Here is a 23,141-nt window from a genome sequence, read left to right on the forward strand (position 1 = left end):
CCCTTAAGACTCGAACCCAGGTCTCCCTGAATTCAAATTCATAAGGTGAACCTGGCCCTTAGGACTCGAATCCAGGTCTCCCTGAATTCAAACCTTCGTTAGAAGGACTTCCCCTTGCTACCCAACAACAGTTTTTGTGTTAATTAATTAAAAAAGAAACAGCTATATATAGTTACAAAGGCTAAAGAGTATATAATGTTCATCCTAAATTATAATACTAGTATAGCTAAATGACTTATGAAATTCTGATACTAAAAGATTAATTAACAACACGTTATTAAAAATTCTCAAAATTTTTACAATGGGCTAACTTTGCTACTAACTAGAATGAACATATGGTACATAACACTCTTAAAGAATACTACAAATAGTGGATCCTGATCAACATAATCAATATACACAGTAAAATCTAACAAATCAACTAAAATCAATCAAAAATCTGAAATACAAAATGACTACCTCCTTCTAAAGAATTTTCTAAGTATGCAAACAAATGTGACATTTGCGTCCACTTGTATCGCGGCGGCTACAATGTATAGAAACGGGGGTTCAACTCTTCTCTGATACAATGTGGATGACGGATGATTGGTGAAAATGAAAGCTCATCTTATAGTTGATACATTCTATCTGCAGATTATTATATATATATGCAACAAATTAGTCATTACATTCAATGAATAACGTACACAATTAGATTAGTTAATAGAAGTTTCAATCTAACCGCCATATTTGAAAAAATCAATAAATAATTTACATAAGAGAACATGTTAATTATCAATGTTGAAAGAGTCAGTTATTATATTCATGATAATTAACATAAGTTAACAACATGTTCAATATTCAAAGTCCAACATTTTAGTAATAACAGGCAGTTAAGTTTGACTTTTGTCAAGTGAAAAAGGGTAGATTAGGATTTTTGAACCCTTATCCAACTAAGGATAATTTGACGCTAGAATACTTTGTAAAGACAAGCAGCCTTTTTCGTTAGAATATTTGAGAAAAGGAGACGCTATATATATACATGTACGTCACATGTTTTTTTTTTATAAATATTTTTATGAAAAAAGGCTTCCAACATGGACTAAAGGGTAGCCTACAATATGCAACTTTTACAAGAAAAAGGAGAAAGGGACAACAAGTATCAACATCGTTACACCGTATGCTGAGGCAGAAAACCAACAGCCAAGACACCGCTTGCTGACCTTTCGTTTTTTCAAATAGGGACGCCCAAAAAAGACCATCTTTAAATTGTGATAAATCTATTAAAAATTTAGAATAGTAGAATCACGATATGCCCCTTAGAGATTATGTATTACGAATAGGACTTTTCATAAAAAAGATGAAATAAGCGAATCATAAGAAAAGGTACTACGTCACTCGACACATAATTAACAAGTCACTAGTCATTAGCATGTGTGGTGAGAAGGATAGGAGCAAAAAAAGTTGTAGAAATAACAAGCAAAGTGACAACATATTCAACAGTCACTCAATGACTCAAATCTTTTATGAAGTTCTTCTATAGCAACTCTTAAGATAAGTCTTTATCATCACACTATGATAATAATACTAATTCTTGAAGATCTTATGATATATGACAAAGGAGCCCATAATTTTGTAATCCCTCCGTCCCACTAAACTTGTCCACTTTTTAATTTTCAAAGTCAAACTTTACGAACTTTGACCATAACTATTTTTATTTGTGTTATATAATAATTGATGAAAGTTATACAAATGAAACACAATCAATTCATATAACTTTCATCAAATATTATATAACACAAACAAAAATATTTATATTCAAAGTTTGTAAAGTTTGACTTTGAAAATATAAAAGTGGACAAGTTTAGTGGGACGGGGGGAGTATTAATCTATTACACTTCATAATTGATATAACACGTTGTACAAGGATATAATGCATATTAATGGTAGATTTATTAAAAGTTATAGTAAGATTGTCAATTTCCTAAGTTTAAGAAGCAGGAGACAACACTAAAATGACAAATATAACCTAATACATAGTTTAAGGAAAAAAACAGAGTTAAAGACAATACCTCTAAAGATTATCCTCATAAGGAACTTTGCTCCTTAACAAATAAATGTGAACAAAATGTTGGTCAAATCTCCATAATTAAAGGAAGATCAAGAATCCAATGAGCATTAATAGAAAGTTGAACAATGAGAATCCCTACAAAAACACAAGATACAAAAAACGAATCAAAATTTGATCATTTATATGTAAATTGTAAGTAACACAAAACACGAATGTCGTTTTCTTACATTTTTCCAAGAAGCCGAAAAATCCATACGAGGAAGAGCATTTTTCACTCCAAGGTTATAGACTGGAGTGCCATCAGGATAATACAACCCATAGTTCCTCTCTGAAGTCGGCCCTGGCTTCATGTTTTCGTTAAAAAGGGCAAAAACGTAAATGTCAATAGGTTGTGATGGGTTTGCGGGCGTCCCTTGTCGTTGTTGCATTCTTTGAATCAAATTCCTATGATAAATCCCTGCGTTTTGAACTGTCGCCCCAAATTCATCCGCGTCTCCTTTTGACGGCCATCCAGTCTCAGAGATTTGAACTTGTATATTACCATAACCTAACGCTTTGATAGCCGAATAGACCGCGTCAATTTGAGCATATAACATATTATCATACTTCAAATTCGTTATCGGGTCAATTGCCCCTGCATTGGGCTCAAATAGTACATACTCCAAAGGTACATTATTCGGGTCACTCTTGTATGCAAAGTAAGGGTACACATTGATCAAAAAAGGCGAATTCGTTTGGGCATGAAAGGCAAGAATTGGTTGTATATATTGAACCAAATCTTCACGAAACATTCCTTGTGAAGGCGGAAAAGATGTTGCTAATATTTGAAGCGAATGAGCTGTGGTAATGTAAACCTGTTTATCTAATCCAAGATTAACTAAAGCTTGATACATAGATTTCATAGCCGGATAAAGATATTGTGGTAATTGAGTATCTAATCCTCCTAATATTTCATTACCAACTGTAATGCAAGTAATTTTTGTTTGAGAAAGATGAGGTTGGACATTTTGTTGTATCCATATTTGTGCTTCTTGAGGATCTTGCATTCTAGGAAGGTATTCATTTCCTAATCCTATGATGAATTCGACATTCGAATTCGCGAAAGACCTTAAGACTTTCGGGTCGGCATCATAGAGTTTAACTCGACTAATGTTGAGTGATTTTAAAAGGGTTGATACGTGTGATGTTGGCGGGAGATTGTTTGCTATTTGTCCATAGTTTATTCCAACTCCAAGTGTGTATGTAGAGATAAATAATCCTATATATTCAACACAACAAATTTCAAAACACTTAGAATATATAATAACATATGTTTAATTACCAAAAAACTGAATATATATATACATGTAACATACTTATATTTAAATATAGCATTAGCCCAATATACTGAAACAATATAGTATACTGGGCTAACAGTAAATCTACAAAGTAACCCAAAAACTAAAAATTTCATAAAAATAAAAAAACTTTCTTAAAAATTTAAGACTAGAAATATAATAAAATGAAATACCAACCTGAGAAAGCTAGAAGAAAAATAAGTGTAGAAACAATAGCAGCAGCCATTGAGAGAGTCAAAAATATAGTTAGGCAGTTATATATAAGTTTTGTGAATGTTTGTGTGTGTTTGTGTTTGTGTTTGTTTGTGAAATGAAAGAGTGGATAATGAGGGTGGTTATATAACCACGAATGTTGGCTCATGGGAAGTGTGAGATGGGCCTACAAATGAGTCGACAACATGTGGATGCACCGTCATTTCTATTTGTGGCTCTATGTCCAAGAAACCAAGTTTTTAGGCCGACTTCATTGGAAGTTTCCTATAATGCCCTTGTCAATTGCTTTGACTTTGACATTCCTTTGAAATTTTACTACTAGTACTATTAATAAATGTTGGTTCCACCTGCACAACAGGCGCCACCATGTCTACCGCCAGCCAGCACCAGTCATACTTACTGTATACATGACTCAGTATATATTTATTAAATCTTACATAGTATAAAATTTATGTTAGATGATTTATCATTCTCACAAACGAATTATAATTAAGATATTATATATATATATAAAATAAAGGTCAAATGAGAAGGTATCTTAAAAAGAGAAGGATAAGAAGGTTCGTTTTTGATTTTTTCTAATTTGTTTTAAAAACTTTTTTCCTTTTTTTCACTTTTTTCATTTTCTCTTTAATTAACTTATTTTATATAAAAATTTTTAAAAAGTTTTTAAAATATTTTTTTTTCAAGGGCGTAGCCCGTAAGCTATAGGCGAAGCCTTTCGACTTATGGCAGAGTCATAATAGCTAAGGGCTAAACCCGTTAGGTAGATCACCCCATCACCGATCACCCCCTATGATCTATCACCCTCTATGACCTATCACTCCTACCAGCTACTCCTTATGAATATCCTTAAAGGCGAAGCCCGTACCGTATCCTTACATGTATAACTCTCACTAACTCAGGTTAGAAATATATTTTTTTTATTTATTTTTTAAAAATTTTTTTATGGATTGAATTAATTAAAAAAAAAATAAGAAAAGTGAAAAAAATAATAAACGTTAAAAAAACAAGCTAAAAAAAATAAAAAATGAACATCCTCTCTCTTCTCTCCTTAATAACCTTCTTTCTGGATCTCTACCCTATATATATATATATTTATTTATTTATTTATTCCATTTAACTTTAACAAGGTTTTAATATGTGACTTGTAGCCTCTATTTATAGGCTTATTTAGTCATACGATAATGACAGTATATAGCAATTAATTTATAATCAATTGATATATGCATTTTTTCTACAAGCATATATATATATATACATTATTACACTTCTATATAAGTTTTGATCTACATTACTAACTAGTTATTCTCTTTCTATTAGAAGTGGTTGTAAACTAGTAGTATCGATCTACTGTAAAAAAAAACATAGAGAATTGCAAGTTCTTTTAGAACATTACAAATGACAATGTCGTAAAGGATTGAAATAATCAATTATAATAACTTTGTTACTCAAAAATTAATATAAAGTGATAATAAAATAGTTGAAATTGATGATAAATTAAAGTAGGACGTATATTCATGCATGCAAAACCAACGGTTGTTGCATAGATATATATGATTGAACAAGTTTATCCATTAAGGATAACAGAACTTTTCTAATTGCTTTACCTTTTCTATCGACAAAGGACTTTTTCAATGACAAATCAATATAAGATTTGGTTCATTTCACTCAAACTTACTCCTTTAGTCAATAGCTTGCTTTATCTGCCTAATAATTTCTAGATCAATTAATTTAATACAACTTTTATGATCTTTTTTCACACAAACAAACAAAAATGTTATCTTGTTAGAGTTACTTAAGTAAAGCTTGCATTTCAAATACAGTAAATAAATAAAAATTACAGTGAAATTAAGGTAAATAATAGAAGGGAACGGCTATTTACACACATCAACTGATTGAAAGACACACTGATAAAACGGGTCGTTTTATGTAAAACTCTCCGTTTTGTACCCCGTTTTACATAAAACTCGGTGTTTGCCCGGTGTGTAAATAATAAAACACTGTTTGAGAATTACATGTGGTCTGCCACTCATATCAGGGGAATGACAGGTGTCATTCTCCCGTTTTAGGTCCCATTTTACATAAAACGCTAAAAATTAGTTGAACACCCCGTTTTATGCAAAACTCCCCGTTTTATACCCCGTTTTACATAAAATGCCGCATTTAGGCGGTGTGTAGATAGCAAAACACTGTTTGAGAATTACACGTGGTCTGACACACATGTAAGGGGAATGGATTCTCCCGTTTTTTATGTCATTTTATATGAAACGCTGCATATTAGGTGAAATGCCAAAACTGACCATTTTACCTCAAATGTGTATATGTCAGTGTCGTATTCTATGCCTAAACGTAGTGTTTATATAAAGCGGAAATAATTTTCTCTTGTACCAAAACGATCCCTTTTGTATAAAAGTAGATGATCCAGCACCGTTTTGGATACACAAAAATGTAGCATCAGGGTATAAAACGGGAAGTTTTACATAAAATGGTGCGTTTCGGTAATGTTTTCTAGGAACAGTTGATGTGTGTAGATAGCCTCCCCTATATATAATAGTCCCGATGTCCTTGTAATTTGTCCAAATGAAATATTTCACTTAATAATGTCACGTTTTATTGTTTATATCATGTCAAGTCTTCCTATGGAACATTTATTATAAAATATGTTATGTCCGAAAAGTCGTATAATCTATATAGTCTTTACAAAGTCCTTTTATATAAATGTATATATATATATATATATAGAGTCATAAGTCCGTATTACACCGATGTTACGACATATTTGGATTAAGTTATTAATACGACTCGAAATGACTAACCATAATTAACTTTGACCAATAAACCTTAATTTTGACTTTTGACTACAAAACCCTCATTTTGAGTTTAACAAATCTTCAATCAATTTTGACTTTACAAACCCATTTAAATTTAACCCTAATTTTATCAAAAAGACCAAAATAGACACAATAAAATCCTGATCGACTTGACCAACTTTGACCGTATAGAAAACGACTTCCAAAAGTAGATTTAAACACCAAAATTCAAGACAAATAGATTTTTGAAGTCAAAAATGTTTTCGGCCGGTTTGACTAGCGTTGACCGAGCCAAATGGCAAGAACAAGACTAGATCCAAACACAATACACAATTCAAATCACCTTTTACAACCTGGATCAAAGCTAGATCTAACCAAAAACAACCAAGAACAAGTGAAAAATCACAAATACCCACGGTTATAATTAACTTAGAATTTATATATATATTTTCGGATCTCATAAGACAAGAACAAGAATCAAAATCACGTTACAACCTCAAATCTTACCAAGAATAAAGATTTCCGATCATGGTTCATGGATTTGAAGGATTTCGGATTGAAACATCTCGGATCTAAGAGTTTTTGGTTCAAACATTCATGGATTCAAAAGATATTGGGCCATACAACCCGGATTAGGAAGGTTTTCGAGCTCTTCTTTTCGGATCTAACATATATATCAGAAATATAAATACTTTTGTTCAAGAAATCGGGTCTATATAGAATAGATCAAAAACTTCGAATTTAATTCATGGAAATCGGATATATATATACATATTAATGAAAAGATTTCGGATTTTATATCCATATACAAAATATATACGAAAATATATATACATATATATATACTTATGTATAAATTTCGTAAGTTTTGATGAAAAAAACCATTTAATACATAGATCCATGTAATTCTTACCCAAATCTACAAGAAAAATGAAGAATCTAGAAGCTAAGGTGGTAGATGGTGGCGGTTTGTGGCGACCGTACGGTGGTCCGGTGGTGGTTGAGTGGTGGCCGTCGGATTTTAGTCAAAGAGAGGGGGTGGGGGCGGCTAGAGAGGAAAAAGGGAGGAGAAGGATAAGTGAAAATGAGAAATGAGGTTAGGTTTAGGAAAAATTAGGGTTTTGTTATTTTTGTTCCCTTGTTTTGACTGAATTTTGACTCTTCTTTGACCCCCACTTAAACTCGTTTGACACGACCGTCCAAGAATACTTGAGATCTGTTAATTCATATCATCGATATATTTACATGTAACTTTTAAATAGCTTTTAACGGATATAAACATGACCATTTTTTTTTAATAAATCTTTAAGTGCATCAATTTTTAAGTATTTGCTTTTATTTGGCATTTCCACAAGACAACTAGTTAGGGGTGAGTATGGTTCGTTTTGGTTCGGTTTTTGACTAACATCGAAACCGAACCGTTATAATTCGGTTTTTAAAAAATAAAACCATTAGTTTTCGGTATTTTGGGTTTCGGTTTTTTCGGTTTGAGTTTATTTCAGTTCGGTTTTTCGATTTTAGTCGGTTTTTAACCACTTGTGGTTTGATTCAAATTGAGCTTGAAAAGTTTATAAGTTTATACCCTATAATTACACCATACTTAATTTCAACAAGTTTTCAAAACAATATTAGCAACAATAACACTACAACAATGACAACAAATTCATAAAAGTATTTATATCTTTTACGTCTATCGCAAACTATTTATATCTTTTACGCGTTGTTTAATTATACAATTATTAAAGAAAATCAATCTTGTTGTGTATTTTCAGTTAAACATATAAATGATATTATTATATACACCTAAAAATGCAAATCAATCTTTTTCGGTTTCTATGGTTTTTTCGGTTCGGTTTTTGCTCACCCCTACAATTAGTATTCCTCTTGTCCTCGAGTCCAATATGGGTTAATTTCTACCGAGTGAATGCCACGACTCGTATATGAAACACCACGTGGTCATAAACCATTTACATCTTTAACTCCGGTATGCGTTTGAGGCTAAAATGGTGAAAATTGATTTACCAGGAGTTTTATGTTCGTAGGGGAGGATCGACAAGATTGAAATTGCTATGGAAGAACTTGCTTGTGTGGTCATCACCTTGAACCATTTGATCATAACTACCGAAGCAGTTTATGAGATGAAGAAATGAGTGATTAATATGTTCCATTCCTCTAAATTATGTACTAACATGTTTTTAAATTAACTTGTAATGTTAAGTACTTTTAATTAGTTTATGATGGTTTAAGTAGTTTTAATTATGTTGTAATGTACTTCTTTTAACAATTAAAATGGCATTTTAGGAATTAACATGTTGTTTTAGTTGTGTACTTTTCACCCACTCACTCACTTATGTCCATAATACTCTACGTTTTAGGTGATACGATATACTATTAAAAATACATTTTTTTAAATACTTATGCTAACTAGCAACGTATGTCGTAAAACAGAGAGTTTTATGTACACAAGTTAGTGTGTCACAGGCTGACACCCACACAATTGCATGCATGGATAATGTGTCGGATAAGATCTGTATCATTCTCATCAGTTTTGTCGTCTACTGCCTACATTTTATCTAAAACGCTGCATTTTGGTGCACTCTAAGAAAATGGGTGAAACACTTATTGAATAGATTTTCTGTTAGATATTAGCCATATGTGTTGGCCATGTATTTGTCATTTACCATAAAAAGTTTACCTAAAACGTGGCTTATGCGAGTTCTACGTTTAAAGTGACCAGGATAGTAGATATCCTCATTTTCATTAAATACTTTTGCTAACTAGCAACGTATGTCGTAAAACGGAGAGTTTTATGTACACAAGTTTGTGGGTGACAGTCTGACACCCACACAGTTTATGCATGGATATAATTATAAAATTTCCAGTGCTAAAAGTTGAATCAACACAAAATGGAAAAAAAAAAACACTTTTTCTTCATATTTTCCCATCCAATTCAAAAAGTAGCGTTGTATTCGGACAGCGTAACTCAACATCTTTTTTATACCCTGAAATTTTGATCGCAATCAAATATATAGTTAAATGTGTTTGTGCGTGTAGTTCATGGTGTATTTGGATTTTTGGTATGAAAGGTCTTTTTGGATGTAGATGAAACTAATTCTTTATAATCATTTTGATATATTTTTAACTATGTAATGTCCTTTTACAGTTATGTAATGTGTTTTGTTGTTAAAACACATTAATTTATATAAATTTGTGTAAAAGTAAACTAGAATACTTGTTGAAATACATGTTCTGTTTTATTTTACATGGAGAATCTTACCGTTTTATCTAAAAAGGAGAATTACCAGCACATTCACCTGGACAAAGTGTCTATAAATAGATGATCATTTTTTTGGTAACTTTAACATGTAAAATACTTTTACACTTAAAATGAACCAGAATTTCACTAAACACATGCATCACACAATAGTTATGGTTCTACACTCGAATGGGGGTAGAATTTTCAAAATATCGGATATGGTGACTCAACATCAAGACAAGGTTAAAAAATTGGAAAAGGAGAGCCCAAATTGTGGATTTTGACTTCCTATACTAATTTATTTTTATACGTTGATTGATTTATACTATGTACGATTTGCATAGTATAGTTGTTTTACTTTTTCCATTGGTTGATCGATCAAAAGTTGATTTGTATAGTATTCATGATGTTTAGTTATAATAATATTACAAATATGATATTTGATATGAATGTAGCTCAAATCGCATAGATAGCAATCCATTGTGACAACCGTCATCTAAGCATATTTTCCCGATGTACTTTTCTGATCGTCTTTAATACATTTCGTTCATGTGCGTGACTTTATAACTATTATATGTGCTTTAAGGGAGTGGACCTAATTAGTCTTCAAGACTTTACAATCGAAATAAGTGGACTTATGTTTTTATTCGGGCTTTACGAGCATTTAAACTTTAGAAAAATTGCACATCGAGTCGAGGACAAGAAGAATACTAGTTGTCTTGTGGAAATGTCAAATAAAAGCAAATACTTAAAAATTGATGCAATTACATATTTATTAATAAAAAATTGTTATGTTTATATCCGTTAGAAAGATATTTAAAAGTTACATATAAATATGTCGATGATATGAATTAACGGGTCACGAGTATTCTTGGATGGTCATGTCAAATGAGTTTTAGTGGGCTCAAAAAAGAGTCAAAATTCGGTCAAAATTTTCATTTTCACTTCTCCCACTCCTCCCTTTTTCCTCTCTAGCAGCCCACACCCCCTATCTTTTACTAAAATCCGGCGGCCACCACTCAACCACCACCGGACCACCGTACGGTCGCCACAAACCACCACCGTCTACCACCTTAGCTTCTAGATTCTTCATTTTTCTTGTAGATTTGGGTAAGTATTACATGGATCTATATATTAAATGGTTTTTATTTATCAAAACTCACGAAATTCATACATGAATATATATATATATATATATTTGGATATATTTTGTATATGGGTATAAAAATCCGAAATCTTTTCATTAATATATATATATACATATATATAAATCCGATTTCCATGAATTAAATCCGAAGTTTTTGATTTATTATATATAGACCCAATTTCTTTAACAAAAGTATATATATTTCCGGTATATATGTTAGATCCAAAATGAAAAGCCCGAAAACCTTCCAAATCCGGGTTGTATCGCCCGATATCTTTTGAATCCATGAATGTTTGAACCAAAAACTCTTAGATCCGAGATGTTTTAATCCGTAATCCTTCAAATCCGTGAACCATGATCCGAAATCTTTATTCTTGGTAAGATTTGAGGTTGTAACGCGATTTTCATTCTTGTTATTGTCATATGAGGTCCGGAAATATATATATAAATTTGAAATTAATTATAACTGTGATTTCGACTTATTTTTGGTTAGATCTAGCTTAGATCTAGGTTGTAAAAGGTGATTTGAATTGTGTATTGTGTTTGGATCTGGTCTTGTTCTTGACATTTGGCTCAGTCAATGTTAGTCAAACTTGCCGAAAACATTTTTGACTTCAAAAATCTATTTGTCTTGAATTTTGGTGTTTAAATCTACTTTTGGAAGTCCTTTTCTATACGGTCAAAGTCGGTCAAGTTGGTCAGGTTTTTATTGTGTCTATTTTGGTCTTTTTGATAAAATTAGGGTTAAATTTAGACGGGTTTGTAAAGTCAAAATTGATTGAAGATTTGTTAAACTCAAAATTAGGGTTTTGTTGTCAAAAGTCAAATTTAGGGTTTATTGGTCAAAGTTAGTTATGGTTAGTCATTTCGAGTCGTATTAATAACTTAATCCAAATATGTCGTAACATCGGTGTAATATGGACTTATGACTCTATATATATATACATTTATATAAAAGGAATTTGTAAAAACTATATAGATTATACGACTTTTCGGACATAACATATTTTATAATAAATGTTCCATACAAAGACTTGACATGATATAAACAACAAAACGTGACATTATTAAGTGAAATCTTTCATTTGGACAAATTACAAGGACAGCGGGACTATTATATATAGGGGAGGCTATCTACACACATCAATTGTTCCTAGAAAACATTATCGAAACGCACCGTTTTATGTAAAACTTCCCGTTTTATACCCTGATGCTACATTTTTGTGTATCCAAAACGGTGCTGGATCATCTACTTTTATAGAAAAGGGATCGTTTTGGTACAAGAGAAAATTTTTTCCGCTTTGAATAAACACTACGTTTAGGCATAGAATACGACACTGACATATACACATTTGAGGTAAAATGGTCAGTTTTGGCAATTCACATAATATGCAGCGTTTCATATAAAATGACATAAAAAACAGGAGAATTCATTCCCTTTACATGTGTGTCAGACCACATGTAATTCTCAAACAGTGTTTTGCTATTTACACACCGCCCAAATGCGGCGTTTTATGTAAAACGGGGTGTTCAACTAATACTTAGCGTTTTATGTAAAATTGGGACCCAAAACAAGAGAATGACACCTGTCATTCCCCTAACATGAGTGGCAGACCACGTGCAATTCTCAAACAGTGTTTTGTTTTTTACACACCGAGAAAACTCCGAGTTTTATGTAAAACGGGGTACAGAACGGGAAGTTTTACATAAAACGGTCCGTTTTATCGGTATTTATATGAACGGTGCGGTGTGTATCTATAGTATCACCCTAATAGAAATGTTTACCTCGTGACTATATTAGCAACAATAAATTTCCAAGTGACAAAACATTTTTGGGGTTTGCTAAATACAGCCCTTAGGGCTGTGTTTAAGGTGCATAAATTGTTTATACATTTATCATGAAAATCAGAGAACAAACTTTTAATATAGAATATACAAGTTTTTTTATACACGTTAAATACAGGCCCTTTTCTCAAACATTTTTTCATATTTGCAAGGGTCAATAAAAACATGTCATGAATGATCAATCATACATGTATGTCAATATATAATAATGAAATTTAGTCAAATACATTAAATAAAGTGTCAAGGTGACTAAAATGACCATATATAAATGTGTGGGCTGTGGGGACTTAATCGAGAAGAAAATAGAAAAAGAAACATAAAGCAAAATGTGATGACGCGTATCTCAGTAAGTTCACGTGCTAATCAACGTGTGTCCAGCGATCCACTTTCGAATATCCGTATATGAATTGTCGGCTAGTGGGCTCATAAGCCCATTTTGGCGGCAGGCTATTTTTTGAAGTTTATGGTGCCTTCTCGGACATCCTAGATGAAGTTTTCAAATTTGTTTGACAAACTATCCCCTAAATATCTTTGAGACTCTACGGGTTTTATTACATCGAACATGTGTTTTTTCTTTTTTTCCCTTATGGTTTTAAGTAGTTTCAGACTTTCAGCTACCTAGCACTTTATGTTGGTGTGAGCGTATGAAATGTTTTTTTAACTAAGCATTAACTAGTGTTTGGATGGGGCTTTCGATCTTTGAACAACCATAAATTTGCTTGAAAAGTTTTGGGAAATTGCTGTCCAAGATTCCTCTCTAGGAGTGAGGATTAATCTAAACCAAATCTAAGAACAATCAAACAACGAATTATTATTATTATTATTATTATTATTATTATTATTATTATTATTATTATTATTATTATTATTATTACAACGAATTAAATCAGTCGACTCAATTAACCGACTTGTAGAGTATGATTATTACAATATGAATAAGATCAAGATGATCAGTAGAAAAAAAGCTTGTTTAGTAATGTCAACTTTAATCAATTTAAGCAACCTAGAACCAACTTTTCTCTTACAATATAAATGTCAATTTCAATATATTGTGTTCTTTCATGCAGAACAAGATTAGTTGTAATCATAACAGCTGGTTTGTTATCACAAAACAATGCTATAGGCAACAAATCTGCAACCCTAAGGTCTTTATGAACATTAAGTCACAGTGGCCAGTAACAAATCTGCAACTTTTGAAGAGGATCTAGACATTGTATGTATTTTGCTTTTTACTTTTCCAGGAAATTAAACAAATCTTCTAGAAGTGATACATTTACCTCAATCAGAGTCAACATAAGCAATGAGAGATAAGGACATACCTTTGACTATATGAATACCTTTCCTAGATTTTTTTCAATAATTTCAAAATTCTGAATGCAAGCTTTAATTGAGAAACTTTAGGAGCATGCATATATTTGACTTAAGCAATGTACATGGTAACTAATATCCGGTCTTGTCAAAGTAAGATAAATCAGTTTACCAATAAACTTTTGATACATAGTAATGTTTTCAATAAAAGAATCTGTATCACTTTCCGTATCAGTATTACCAAATTCATATCCATGAGAGTTTTCATATGTCTCATCTTGTCAAAAAACTTTAATTATGGTATTGTACTTATTTTTAACTTAGAACTGCCTACTTAAAAACCATTATGTTATGTTATTGATAGATTTGCTCGAAAGTTTTCCATCGAATATATGTATTAATCTAAGTTTTGCATTTAAATGAATAATGGAGATTGGGTTGGTTTGTATTTCAAGTTGGTCAGCTCATAGTTGGTCAATAAATCCAAAAGCCATCCAAACTTGTTTCCTCCATCAACTTGTTTGCCCCATCTATCAAAGGTTGGGCTATATTTTAATAATACTTGCAAAATACAAATTATATAGTCGTATTGTGATATAGGTCCGTCAGCCATTTATCATTTATCACACCCATCAGAGTGGCCTTACAAATGTGTTCAAAGTTATTAATATTTATAAAGAAACAACAACCAATTGAAAACAAAAACATATTGCTTATATCAAAATTTGAAAGGCATCAACAAATTTAACTAATTATGAGTAGTGATACTATTGCTAATCAGTAGTTTTATTATGGGCTCAATGCAAGAAAACTAGACAAGTAGCACATTTTTAGTTTCTTCAACTCCTCTCAGCTATTTTTAAGCAAAGAAGGTTTAAACTTTTTGGTGGTCTTAGTGGCACCAATTTTGAGATCTTTTTCTAAAGTCCGTAACAAAACCCCTTTTCCTTTATCCGAGTTTTCGATCGGTAAAAGTAAAGTAAAAATAGTTTGAAAAAATTGAAGATATCTTGTTGAATTTTTCGATGTTTTTTTTTCTTTCACCCGAGCTTCAAACTCTGATTCCTTGTAAATTGTTGCTTAAAATACATAAGCATAAGATATCCAAACATGAAAATACTTGAGGACCTTAACATATGGGGGTCTTAAGTGATCGTCTGACGTACATATATTACAGCGCCGACGCTGAAAATAACACGAGTCATGAGTGTATCTACATCTTTACCGTTTAACAGCGACTCTCTACCCTTGTCGTAAAGGTAAGACTGTCTACATTCCACTTTTTTTTATATCCCGCCTATGCAGGAGTGAAGCACCGTTGTCGTTGTTAGTGTTTTCTTACACTAAATGACACTATTTACAACAATATGTAACACAAAACATATTAACATGTTAGTATTATTATTGTTTGTTTTTAAAACCCTCATGGAGGTTACACGTTTTATAAAGAGAGTCATCATTGTGTTTTGATCAACACTTTGAGGTCGAGGACTATGCAACTTTTGAACATGAAAATGCCCAAACCGAAATTGTTTCAGTTAAAGTGTGTTTGTATATATTTAGATTCAAATCCTGTTAAAGATTTTTTTGTTTGTATTTCGGAACTTTTAAGAGGTTAATGGTCTAACAATATATGCCTACCAAGTAATGTATGTAAGCATATTAAGAAACATTACCACGTTCAAGACCAATTTCGACATGTTCCATTAAATGCAAAACCTGGATACAAGGATGGAAACTTCTCTTTTATGCCTAAAAACAGAGATAAGAAAAGAAGTGTACTACATCAATAATTGAAACGTGTTTGGTATTAAAGGGAAATGTGGTTTCCCTTAAGGACCGTTCATGAGCATTAGGTTTTCAAAGATCTAAGTATGCATTTTTAGGTGTCCATTTAGGCCTAATTCGAAAAATGATTTTTTTTTTTGGATAAAACTTGGCCTATTTTTAGATGTATTTAGAACGGTTGGGCTTTGTTGTGTGACTCCCCATCATTGAATCATTGTTAATGTAGATGGAAACTAGCATTGTACCCGCGCAATGCGGCGGCGTTGACGCCGACGGTGGTTTAGCGGTGTCGGTGACGGTGACGGGTGGTGATCGATGACATCGACAATTGGTTTCGAGTGATCTAACCGTATAAGTTGATACAATGGTGATAGTGATATTTTAGAAGATAAGGGTTTAAAGTGTAAATTAACTCATTAAGGGTAATTTTGATAATATCTAATAACCCTTTCCTTAAGGGTTGTTTATCAAGGGTTATCTAGTAATTTTTCATCTAACTATTTTCTAATCCTTTCCTAAAATAGGGAGGTGAATAAAGTAGATGTCTCATTCAAATCTTGAATTATGCAAAAGCGCAGCTTGCATTGACATAAAACAAAGATATTTATGATCTGTTAAGGGCTTAAGGCTTCGTTATGACCACTATGAAGGTTAGTCGAACGACGATACATTTCCATGCTTGATAAAATACATAGAGGAGTATTTAGTACCTATCTATTGCTATTTTGATGCGTTTAAAATTATCATGTGGCTCTTGCATCTTGGCTTAAAACAACTTTTTTGATTATGAAGAGATACAAGATTTTTGGCAGGAGTAAACAGCTGATGAAATAATTGAAGTATTTGCTTGGTGAACTATCATTCAAATTCAAACTTATGCAGTGTCCTTGTTCCATTTAAAATCTGACTAAGATCTTCTGGGACCAATTTAGATGTATCAAAAAACGTCAGTAGAAAAAAAAAAGGAAGCTTAGTTACATTCAACCAACATGTTTTTCCTTCCACAGCTCATAAAGGTTACAAGATTATGCAAAATTTGGATACAAAGATGTAAGCTTTTCTAGCCGAAAACAAATATAATGAAAATAGGAAGTCTGATAAACTAGGACATAGACTTGGCTAATACAAAAGCAAGGCCGTTCCGAATTAAAACACCGGATACCAGCTCCATCCATCAATCCCTAACCAACCAACCAACCACACACTATACAGAACCAACAAAGCTATCAAAATCACTTGTTATTTTTGGTAGGAAGGGGAAGGGGAGGAGTCCTACACTATGCCTATAAGAACTTCTCTCACACATGCAAACCGTTGCCATTAGTGTACATTCCATCAAATGATCCAATGTTTACTTTTGCGTTTATGGGACCATATCGATGTTTTGGTGATAATCCTGGCTTCCCTTTTCCAATGGGAATATACCCATTTGCCTTTGTACCACCAACACTCTTCTTTAGAAAGGCATCCAACTGCCCGCTTGCTGCTGCTATAAGCCCTGCACAAACAGCAAGTATTCTTTTGTCAATCAGTCATTCGTTTATTTAACATTTCTGTGTTTTGACACATAATTATACACATAACATATAAAAAGTACCTAAGAAAAGCGCTGAAGGTTTTCTTGGTCTGGATTTATATTCCGGGTGGAACTGAACTCCCACAAAGTACGGGTGACTATGGAGTTCAACAATCTATATATGCAAAACATTACCCAGTTTAGACCGAAATAAATGAACATTCCAAATGAAAACAAATGAACTTGGCCGAAATAACTTACCTGCATCCGTTGTCCGGTCTCATCTTTCCCAGTAAAACTGAGACCAGCTTTTTCTAGCTGTGATACCATGTTGGGATTCACCTAATCATAAATAAATATTATATTAACTCAAAAAAAAAAAAAACAAATTGTGCTTGTTTAAGATAACCGTGATGACAAGAGTGAAAGAGTCCCACATACTTCGTATCTATGGCGATGTCTTTCATCAATAAAACTCTGATTACCATATCTGATACAAACACAATTAGTTTGCTCTGGTTAGCTATTAGTATGAACTTAACGTTCTGTTCTCATCTGATATCACAATAAATATACTTCTTTTCATGCATACTCTAACATTTAACTTTTATTTGGCTTAGAAAAAAACTTATGTTATAATCAAAAGTATTATGCCAATTTCTTACAGTTGAGCAGATTTGCAGTCTGCAACTTGAAAATAAGTCCTCCTAGATCCTAGCCTCATAGTACCACCCATATGCGTTTTGGACCCCTATTACCGTTGTATAAAACCATATATTCAATCAAATAAAATACAATCATATCAAAAGGGTCTCCAGAAATCATATACTAATTTGAACTTTAAGGACAAACCTCAGGCATAAATATGACACAAGGATTTTTAGTGTTGGCATCAAACTCGGTGCTATTTGCATTTTGAAGACCAAGAACAGATCTGGCATACTCAATCACAGCAACTTGCATTCCTAAACATATCCCAAGGTACGGTATCTTGTTCTTACGGGCATATTTTGCAGCAATGATTTTTCCTTCCACACCTCTGTCACCAAAACCGCCTGGAACCAGCACAGCATCTGCAGCCTACAGATTAAGACATTATAAACAATTAATGGACACTATTCCTCAGTTATTAAATCTTAGTCATCCGGTATAAGTAAATCATACAAACCTTTAATGAATTCCAAGCAGCTCTATTGGCTTCGGGATCCTGTAAAAAGAAAATGGTCATGAGTTTAAGTTTTTATAAATGGCATTAAGACAAGATAGAGAGATGGAGAAGATAATAACTTTTAAAGCAGTCGCATCTTCAAGATCGCTAGCAGAAACCCAGTTGATAATTAACTTCCTTCTGCAAGCAACTGAAGCGTGCAACAAAGCCTGAAACAAGTGTTGAATCAAACTATTTAATATTTGTAGAAACGAGTCTAAATAAAAAACAGAACCAAGATATGTTTCATTTGAGGCTCAGGCTAGTCAAAGTTATCACCTTGTGTATAGACAGATAAGCATCTGAAAGACCTGTATACTTTCCAACCATTGCAACTACAACCTGCAGGCATCAATTCAAACGAAACATTAGAAAGTTACAAAGCAAAAAAAGAAAAGCCCGTTGCTCTGATCTAGGGTCTTTATTTAATGGATATGATCTGAGGTCTTACTGGCTCTTGTAGCATATCACAACGCTGAGCCATAGTTGTCCAGTTTTCCAAAGCTGGTTTGCATACCACACTATACAAAAGGTAGCGTCAAACGTTAAGCAATAACATGGAACTATTACATATTATTGTGCTATTCTACTAGATATGGTTGTTTTGTCAGGTAATAAAAGTTCAGTACAAGAATAAAGGTTGAATGGGTCGAAAGCCCGAATTGTGTTTTTAGTGCATACAACTGGCTACATCATTGATTCAAAATATTTTATGTATAATTAATAAATATAAACTTCTAATTGTGTTTGACAGGCTAAAAATTTTAAAAACAAAAGATGGAAAAAGTAAATTTAGACATAAATTGTTTCGGATCAACCTGACCCGTATGCAGGCCCTCCATATTATTATTTACTCTGAGATCATTTATGATTTATGAAAGAAGAACAAACCTAAGAAGATTAAGCGCTTTCAGTATTGCTTCATGTGCCTTCTGGTCCTAAAGACAAAACCGAAAATATATTTCATTAGATTACGAAACTAATGACAAAAATGAACTTTAATAAGAGGATTGAGCACATACTCGCATTAGTGAAGGAATATGCCATATATTGGGAACATCGTACAGACTAACTATGTTCTCCAACTGCCAATAATCAAAAGAGACGAGTCATTTTGGAAATCAAAGAAAACGCATATGAGTAAATTCACTGCGACAGATAGTATCTAATCAAGTTACCGGAACATGACAAAATCTAGAAAGTTTTTCCTTAACATTAACATCCAGTTCCTGCATATCCAATAAATTTGTCGGTAAAAATACTAAAACACAAAACTAAATATAAGAAAAAGAATGATAATCGTAATCTTAAGAGAAGAGCGAGACCATTGTGCTGCGACATGCTAATATGTTTGGGGTCATTCCCAAGCTCCTTAATCCCCTAACACTATGTTGGGTTGGTTTTGTTTTCTGAACAAGAACAAAAAGATTACTCCATAAGGTATTATAATGTTTATTTTTGTTCAAAGTTATAGACACAACATGAGTAACTTGTTATGTAAACTTACCGGTTCACCAACAACATTTAAAACAGGCACAAGGCTAACATGTATCAAGCAAAAGTTTCCAGTACCTAAAAAAGATATATAAAGTTATAAAGACTGTCATTTATGTTAATCCTTAAAAGTGTTTAAGGATCTGCAAAGTATTTACCAACACGGTACGAAAATTGTCCAAGAGCTTCAATAAACGGCATAGATTCAATATCCCCTGCAATAAGCATATATGTCAATTTAGTAACAAGACCACATAATCTCAAAATTAATAATATAGCTATAGACACAAAACAAATTTATAAGAATAGTAAAATACCTATAGTACCCCCCAACTCAATGACACAGACATCAGGTGAACCTTCTTTTCCATCCACAGGTATAGCTGCTACACGTTCGATCCATTCTTGAATCGCGTCTGTGATATGTGGAACAACCTGAACCGTTGATCCTAGATAATCGCCCCTTCGCTCCTTGTCAATGACAGACTTCACCCAAAAAAATCATACCATTAAGTCCACATTCACAAGATGTGTAACGAAACTCATCTTAAGCAACTGAATTCATTTCATCTACCTGGTAGATTTTCCCCGTGGTGATATTATTATCGCGCGTTAATTTGATATCTAGAAATCGCTCATAGTTACCAAGGTCCAAGTCCACCTTCAGACCAAAACGTAAGCTCATTTAGACTATTAAAATATCAAATGTCATAAATAGAGTGGCCTAAACACTTGAAACTGAGTCCTACTAGTAACAATTTATTCAGAACAATAACTGCCTTTTTTTCTTTAATTGGTCAAATGAACTGTACCATACAAAACTAACACCATTTTATTTTTCACCTTAATTGATCAAATGAACATATTATTAGAAAACATATGTTGAAACTTTTCGCCTTGATCCAAAACAAATATTATTTTTCTTGTTATCTTAAGTGACTTTAAGTCGTAGAGTTTCTGGCTATGTTACTATATTACCTCTCCTCCATCATCCAATACAAAAACTTCTCCATGCTCAAAAGGGGACATTGTTCCTGCATCTGTGTTCAAATAAGGATCTGCATAACAAAAATAAGCTAACTATAAACAGCAATTTCATTTTACACATATATTGTTACAAACTTTACTACAAAACTATATACTAGTATAAAATAAGGGAAAAACCAATATGCTACTAGAAGCATGGATCTTCCATGCTTCCCCTCACAAACTCCCCCATGAAAATCACATGTGTAAATACAAAATCATCCCCCCTCACAAACTCCTAGAAGTAGGCTGCTGCTAGAAACATAGTTGTTAACCCCATTAAATAAAGTTACCAAGATCAAACAGTAATTTTTGTTTACAGCTCTGTTTGCTTGTTGAATCATTCGAAAAGTACATATCCCAGAGATAAAACAGTAACTTTTGTACAGATAATAAATCTTTAAATTGTAGTAGTATGTTTTATTCCAAAACAAAAAAGTAAGTTCAAACTCTCAATTCATAGTGGGTACAACAATAAGACAAAAACACCCTTGTGAAAACTAACAAGAACAACAAGAAACATGTACTGATATACCCACTTACAGTATTGTATTATAATACTTAAATCAAGAATCTTTATATACATGAACACAAAAATGTGTATTAAAATAAATTTTCAAGAAAACAACCTTAAATATACTAAACCATTAAAAATGGCTCTAGCCCTGTATTCAAGTTATAAGTTTGAGTTTGGCCTAGCTTGTTTTCGATTTTATTATCTTATATTTTCTGGCTTATCAACGTATTTTTCATTTTTAAGTCATGATAAACACATACCAACCAGAAAAAAAGCCACAAAAACGGGGTTTATGAAAAATACGCCGAACAAAAGTAAGGCAATAAACTCGAAAAAAACTTAGGCCAAACGCGTCCTAAGTCATATTGTCGATAAGTACACAAATATGCAGATATGTGTAAAGTTTTAGTGTTTCAACACAAAATTTTTTGAACCACAAAGAAGCATATATATATAGATCCAAGATCAAAATGTAAAAAAAAAAAAAATGAAAGGTAGAAAAAAAAAACAGAACCATATGGTACTAAAACTAAAGAGACATTAGCTAAGTTAACAAAAAAAAGTATACATCATGGAAAAATATAACAAAAGAGGTATATATCATTGTAAAATATATGAACAAAAAAGGGTATATAAGTAAATTACCAATTTTAATGGAAGTAACACGAAGACCACAAGATTGAAGAAGAAGGCCAACACTGCTGGCAGTAACTCCTTTACCAAGTCCACTAACAACACCTCCAGTCACTAAAACATATTTCATCTCCTTTTTGTTTCCTGCTGTCATTACACACCAAAATGGAATAAATGAATATTATATATATGTATATTAATATTAAAATTTAGCAATTTTCTTAAAAACCCAGATATAGCCACCCCACCACCCGTCAATGGCCCTCGGTCCAAGTGGTTGAGATGAGACACCCAGTGACTTCAATAATGAGGAACTCATGAGTTGAAGTCTTACATGAAACAAAAAAATAAATAAATGAGATTTTCAATATTTTCTCCAACTTAGTTACTTAGCCATTTAAAAAAAAATGCCACCACCCGGGTGGCATATTTGCTAATTCGTCGCTAGAGGTCTCAGGTTCAAAACTTACTTAGAGTGACAGTGAAAAGGTTTGGAAAATGATCATGGGGATACCCATATGACCACGTACATCTGAGTTAAAAAAAACTATCGAACTTTTAAAAACCCAAGTATGAAAATGAAAAAAGATGAATACCCTTTTGCATTTTGAGTAAAGGGTGTCTGAAACTTGTATAAAAATTGTTGCTTGGTAGATATTTTATGTGTCACCAAGATTTATTTTATATATATATATATATATATATATATAAGTTGGTTGTTTGCTTAGTGGTGTATGAAAGTGCAATATGATCAAAAGAAATGTAGGTGAATGAATTGATGGAAGAGTAGGGGGAGTGCAAGTCTTTATATGTGAAGGAGATGAGAATAAAATGAATAAATTAAATTAGATTAAATTAAGTGTTTTTATAGAAAAATATATAACAAAAAAAGAATATCTGAGAAAACCACTTTTTCTTCCTTGTTTAAGGAGTAAATTAACTGTAGAAAGGAAAAACCGAAAGAGAGAAAGAAAACGGTTACCCTCTCTTG

The 23,141-nt window shown here is 32.4% G+C and overlaps 2 protein-coding genes across 5 annotated transcripts; both read right to left on the reverse strand.

Moving 5' to 3' along the window:
• Positions 1 to 252: 252 nt before the first annotated feature.
• Positions 253 to 3,679, reverse strand: LOC122605273 (glucan endo-1,3-beta-glucosidase 14-like). Its single transcript, XM_043778181.1, has 4 exons — positions 3,565 to 3,679; positions 2,278 to 3,308; positions 2,052 to 2,185; positions 253 to 627 (listed from the first exon to the last, which is right to left on the reverse strand). The coding sequence occupies exons 1-3, from the start codon at positions 3,611 to 3,613 to the stop codon at positions 2,129 to 2,131; spliced, it is 1,137 nt and encodes a 378-aa protein (XP_043634116.1). The 5' UTR covers positions 3,614 to 3,679; the 3' UTR covers positions 253 to 627; positions 2,052 to 2,128.
• Positions 3,680 to 16,731: 13,052 nt separating this feature from the next.
• LOC122603447 (CTP synthase-like) lies at positions 16,732 to 22,890 on the reverse strand. Of its 4 annotated transcripts, none has more exons than XM_043776153.1 (21): positions 22,747 to 22,890; positions 22,163 to 22,294; positions 20,953 to 21,032; positions 20,549 to 20,635; positions 20,292 to 20,460; positions 20,133 to 20,189; positions 19,988 to 20,052; positions 19,806 to 19,889; positions 19,659 to 19,709; positions 19,503 to 19,565; positions 19,372 to 19,418; positions 18,932 to 19,001; positions 18,760 to 18,822; positions 18,561 to 18,650; positions 18,442 to 18,480; positions 18,126 to 18,353; positions 17,939 to 18,024; positions 17,715 to 17,763; positions 17,535 to 17,615; positions 17,355 to 17,448; positions 16,732 to 17,255 (listed from the first exon to the last, which is right to left on the reverse strand). In XM_043776153.1, exons 1-21 carry the CDS (start codon positions 22,754 to 22,756, stop codon positions 17,056 to 17,058), a joined length of 1,845 nt encoding a protein of 614 aa, XP_043632088.1. In that variant the 5' UTR covers positions 22,757 to 22,890; the 3' UTR covers positions 16,732 to 17,055. The 4 variants fall into 4 exon arrangements, with proteins under 4 accessions (XP_043632088.1, XP_043632087.1, XP_043632089.1 ...); XM_043776152.1 differs by having other exon boundaries at positions 22,163 to 22,297; XM_043776154.1 differs by lacking the exons at positions 22,163 to 22,294; positions 22,747 to 22,890 and adding an exon at positions 22,032 to 22,049.
• Positions 22,891 to 23,141: the final 251 nt, after the last annotated feature.

The sequence above is a fragment of the Erigeron canadensis genome, chromosome 6, assembly GCF_010389155.1.
Source record: "Erigeron canadensis isolate Cc75 chromosome 6, C_canadensis_v1, whole genome shotgun sequence".
In the NCBI taxonomy this organism is placed as follows: Eukaryota; Viridiplantae; Streptophyta; class Magnoliopsida; order Asterales; family Asteraceae; genus Erigeron; species Erigeron canadensis.

Excerpts from the sequence above, each read along its gene's own strand:
- LOC122603447 (XM_043776152.1), bottom strand. Across the intron at positions 20,636-20,952 it reads TATTGGATGATGGAGGAGAG|GTGGACTTGGACCTTGGTAA; the intron begins GTAATATAGTAA and ends TTTGGTCTGAAG. Across the intron at positions 19,002-19,371 it reads AAAGCGCTTAATCTTCTTAG|TGTGGTATGCAAACCAGCTT; the intron begins GTTTGTTCTTCT and ends CCTTTTGTATAG.
- LOC122605273 (XM_043778181.1), bottom strand. The coding sequence starts at position 3,613 with ATGGCTGCTGCTATTGTTTCTACACTTATTTTTCTTCTAGCTTTCTCA. Across the intron at positions 3,309-3,564 it reads TTTTCTTCTAGCTTTCTCAG|GATTATTTATCTCTACATAC; the intron begins GTTGGTATTTCA and ends TTGAATATATAG. Across the intron at positions 2,186-2,277 it reads TTTCGGCTTCTTGGAAAAAT|GGATTCTCATTGTTCAACTT; the intron begins GTAAGAAAACGA and ends GTGTTTTTGTAG.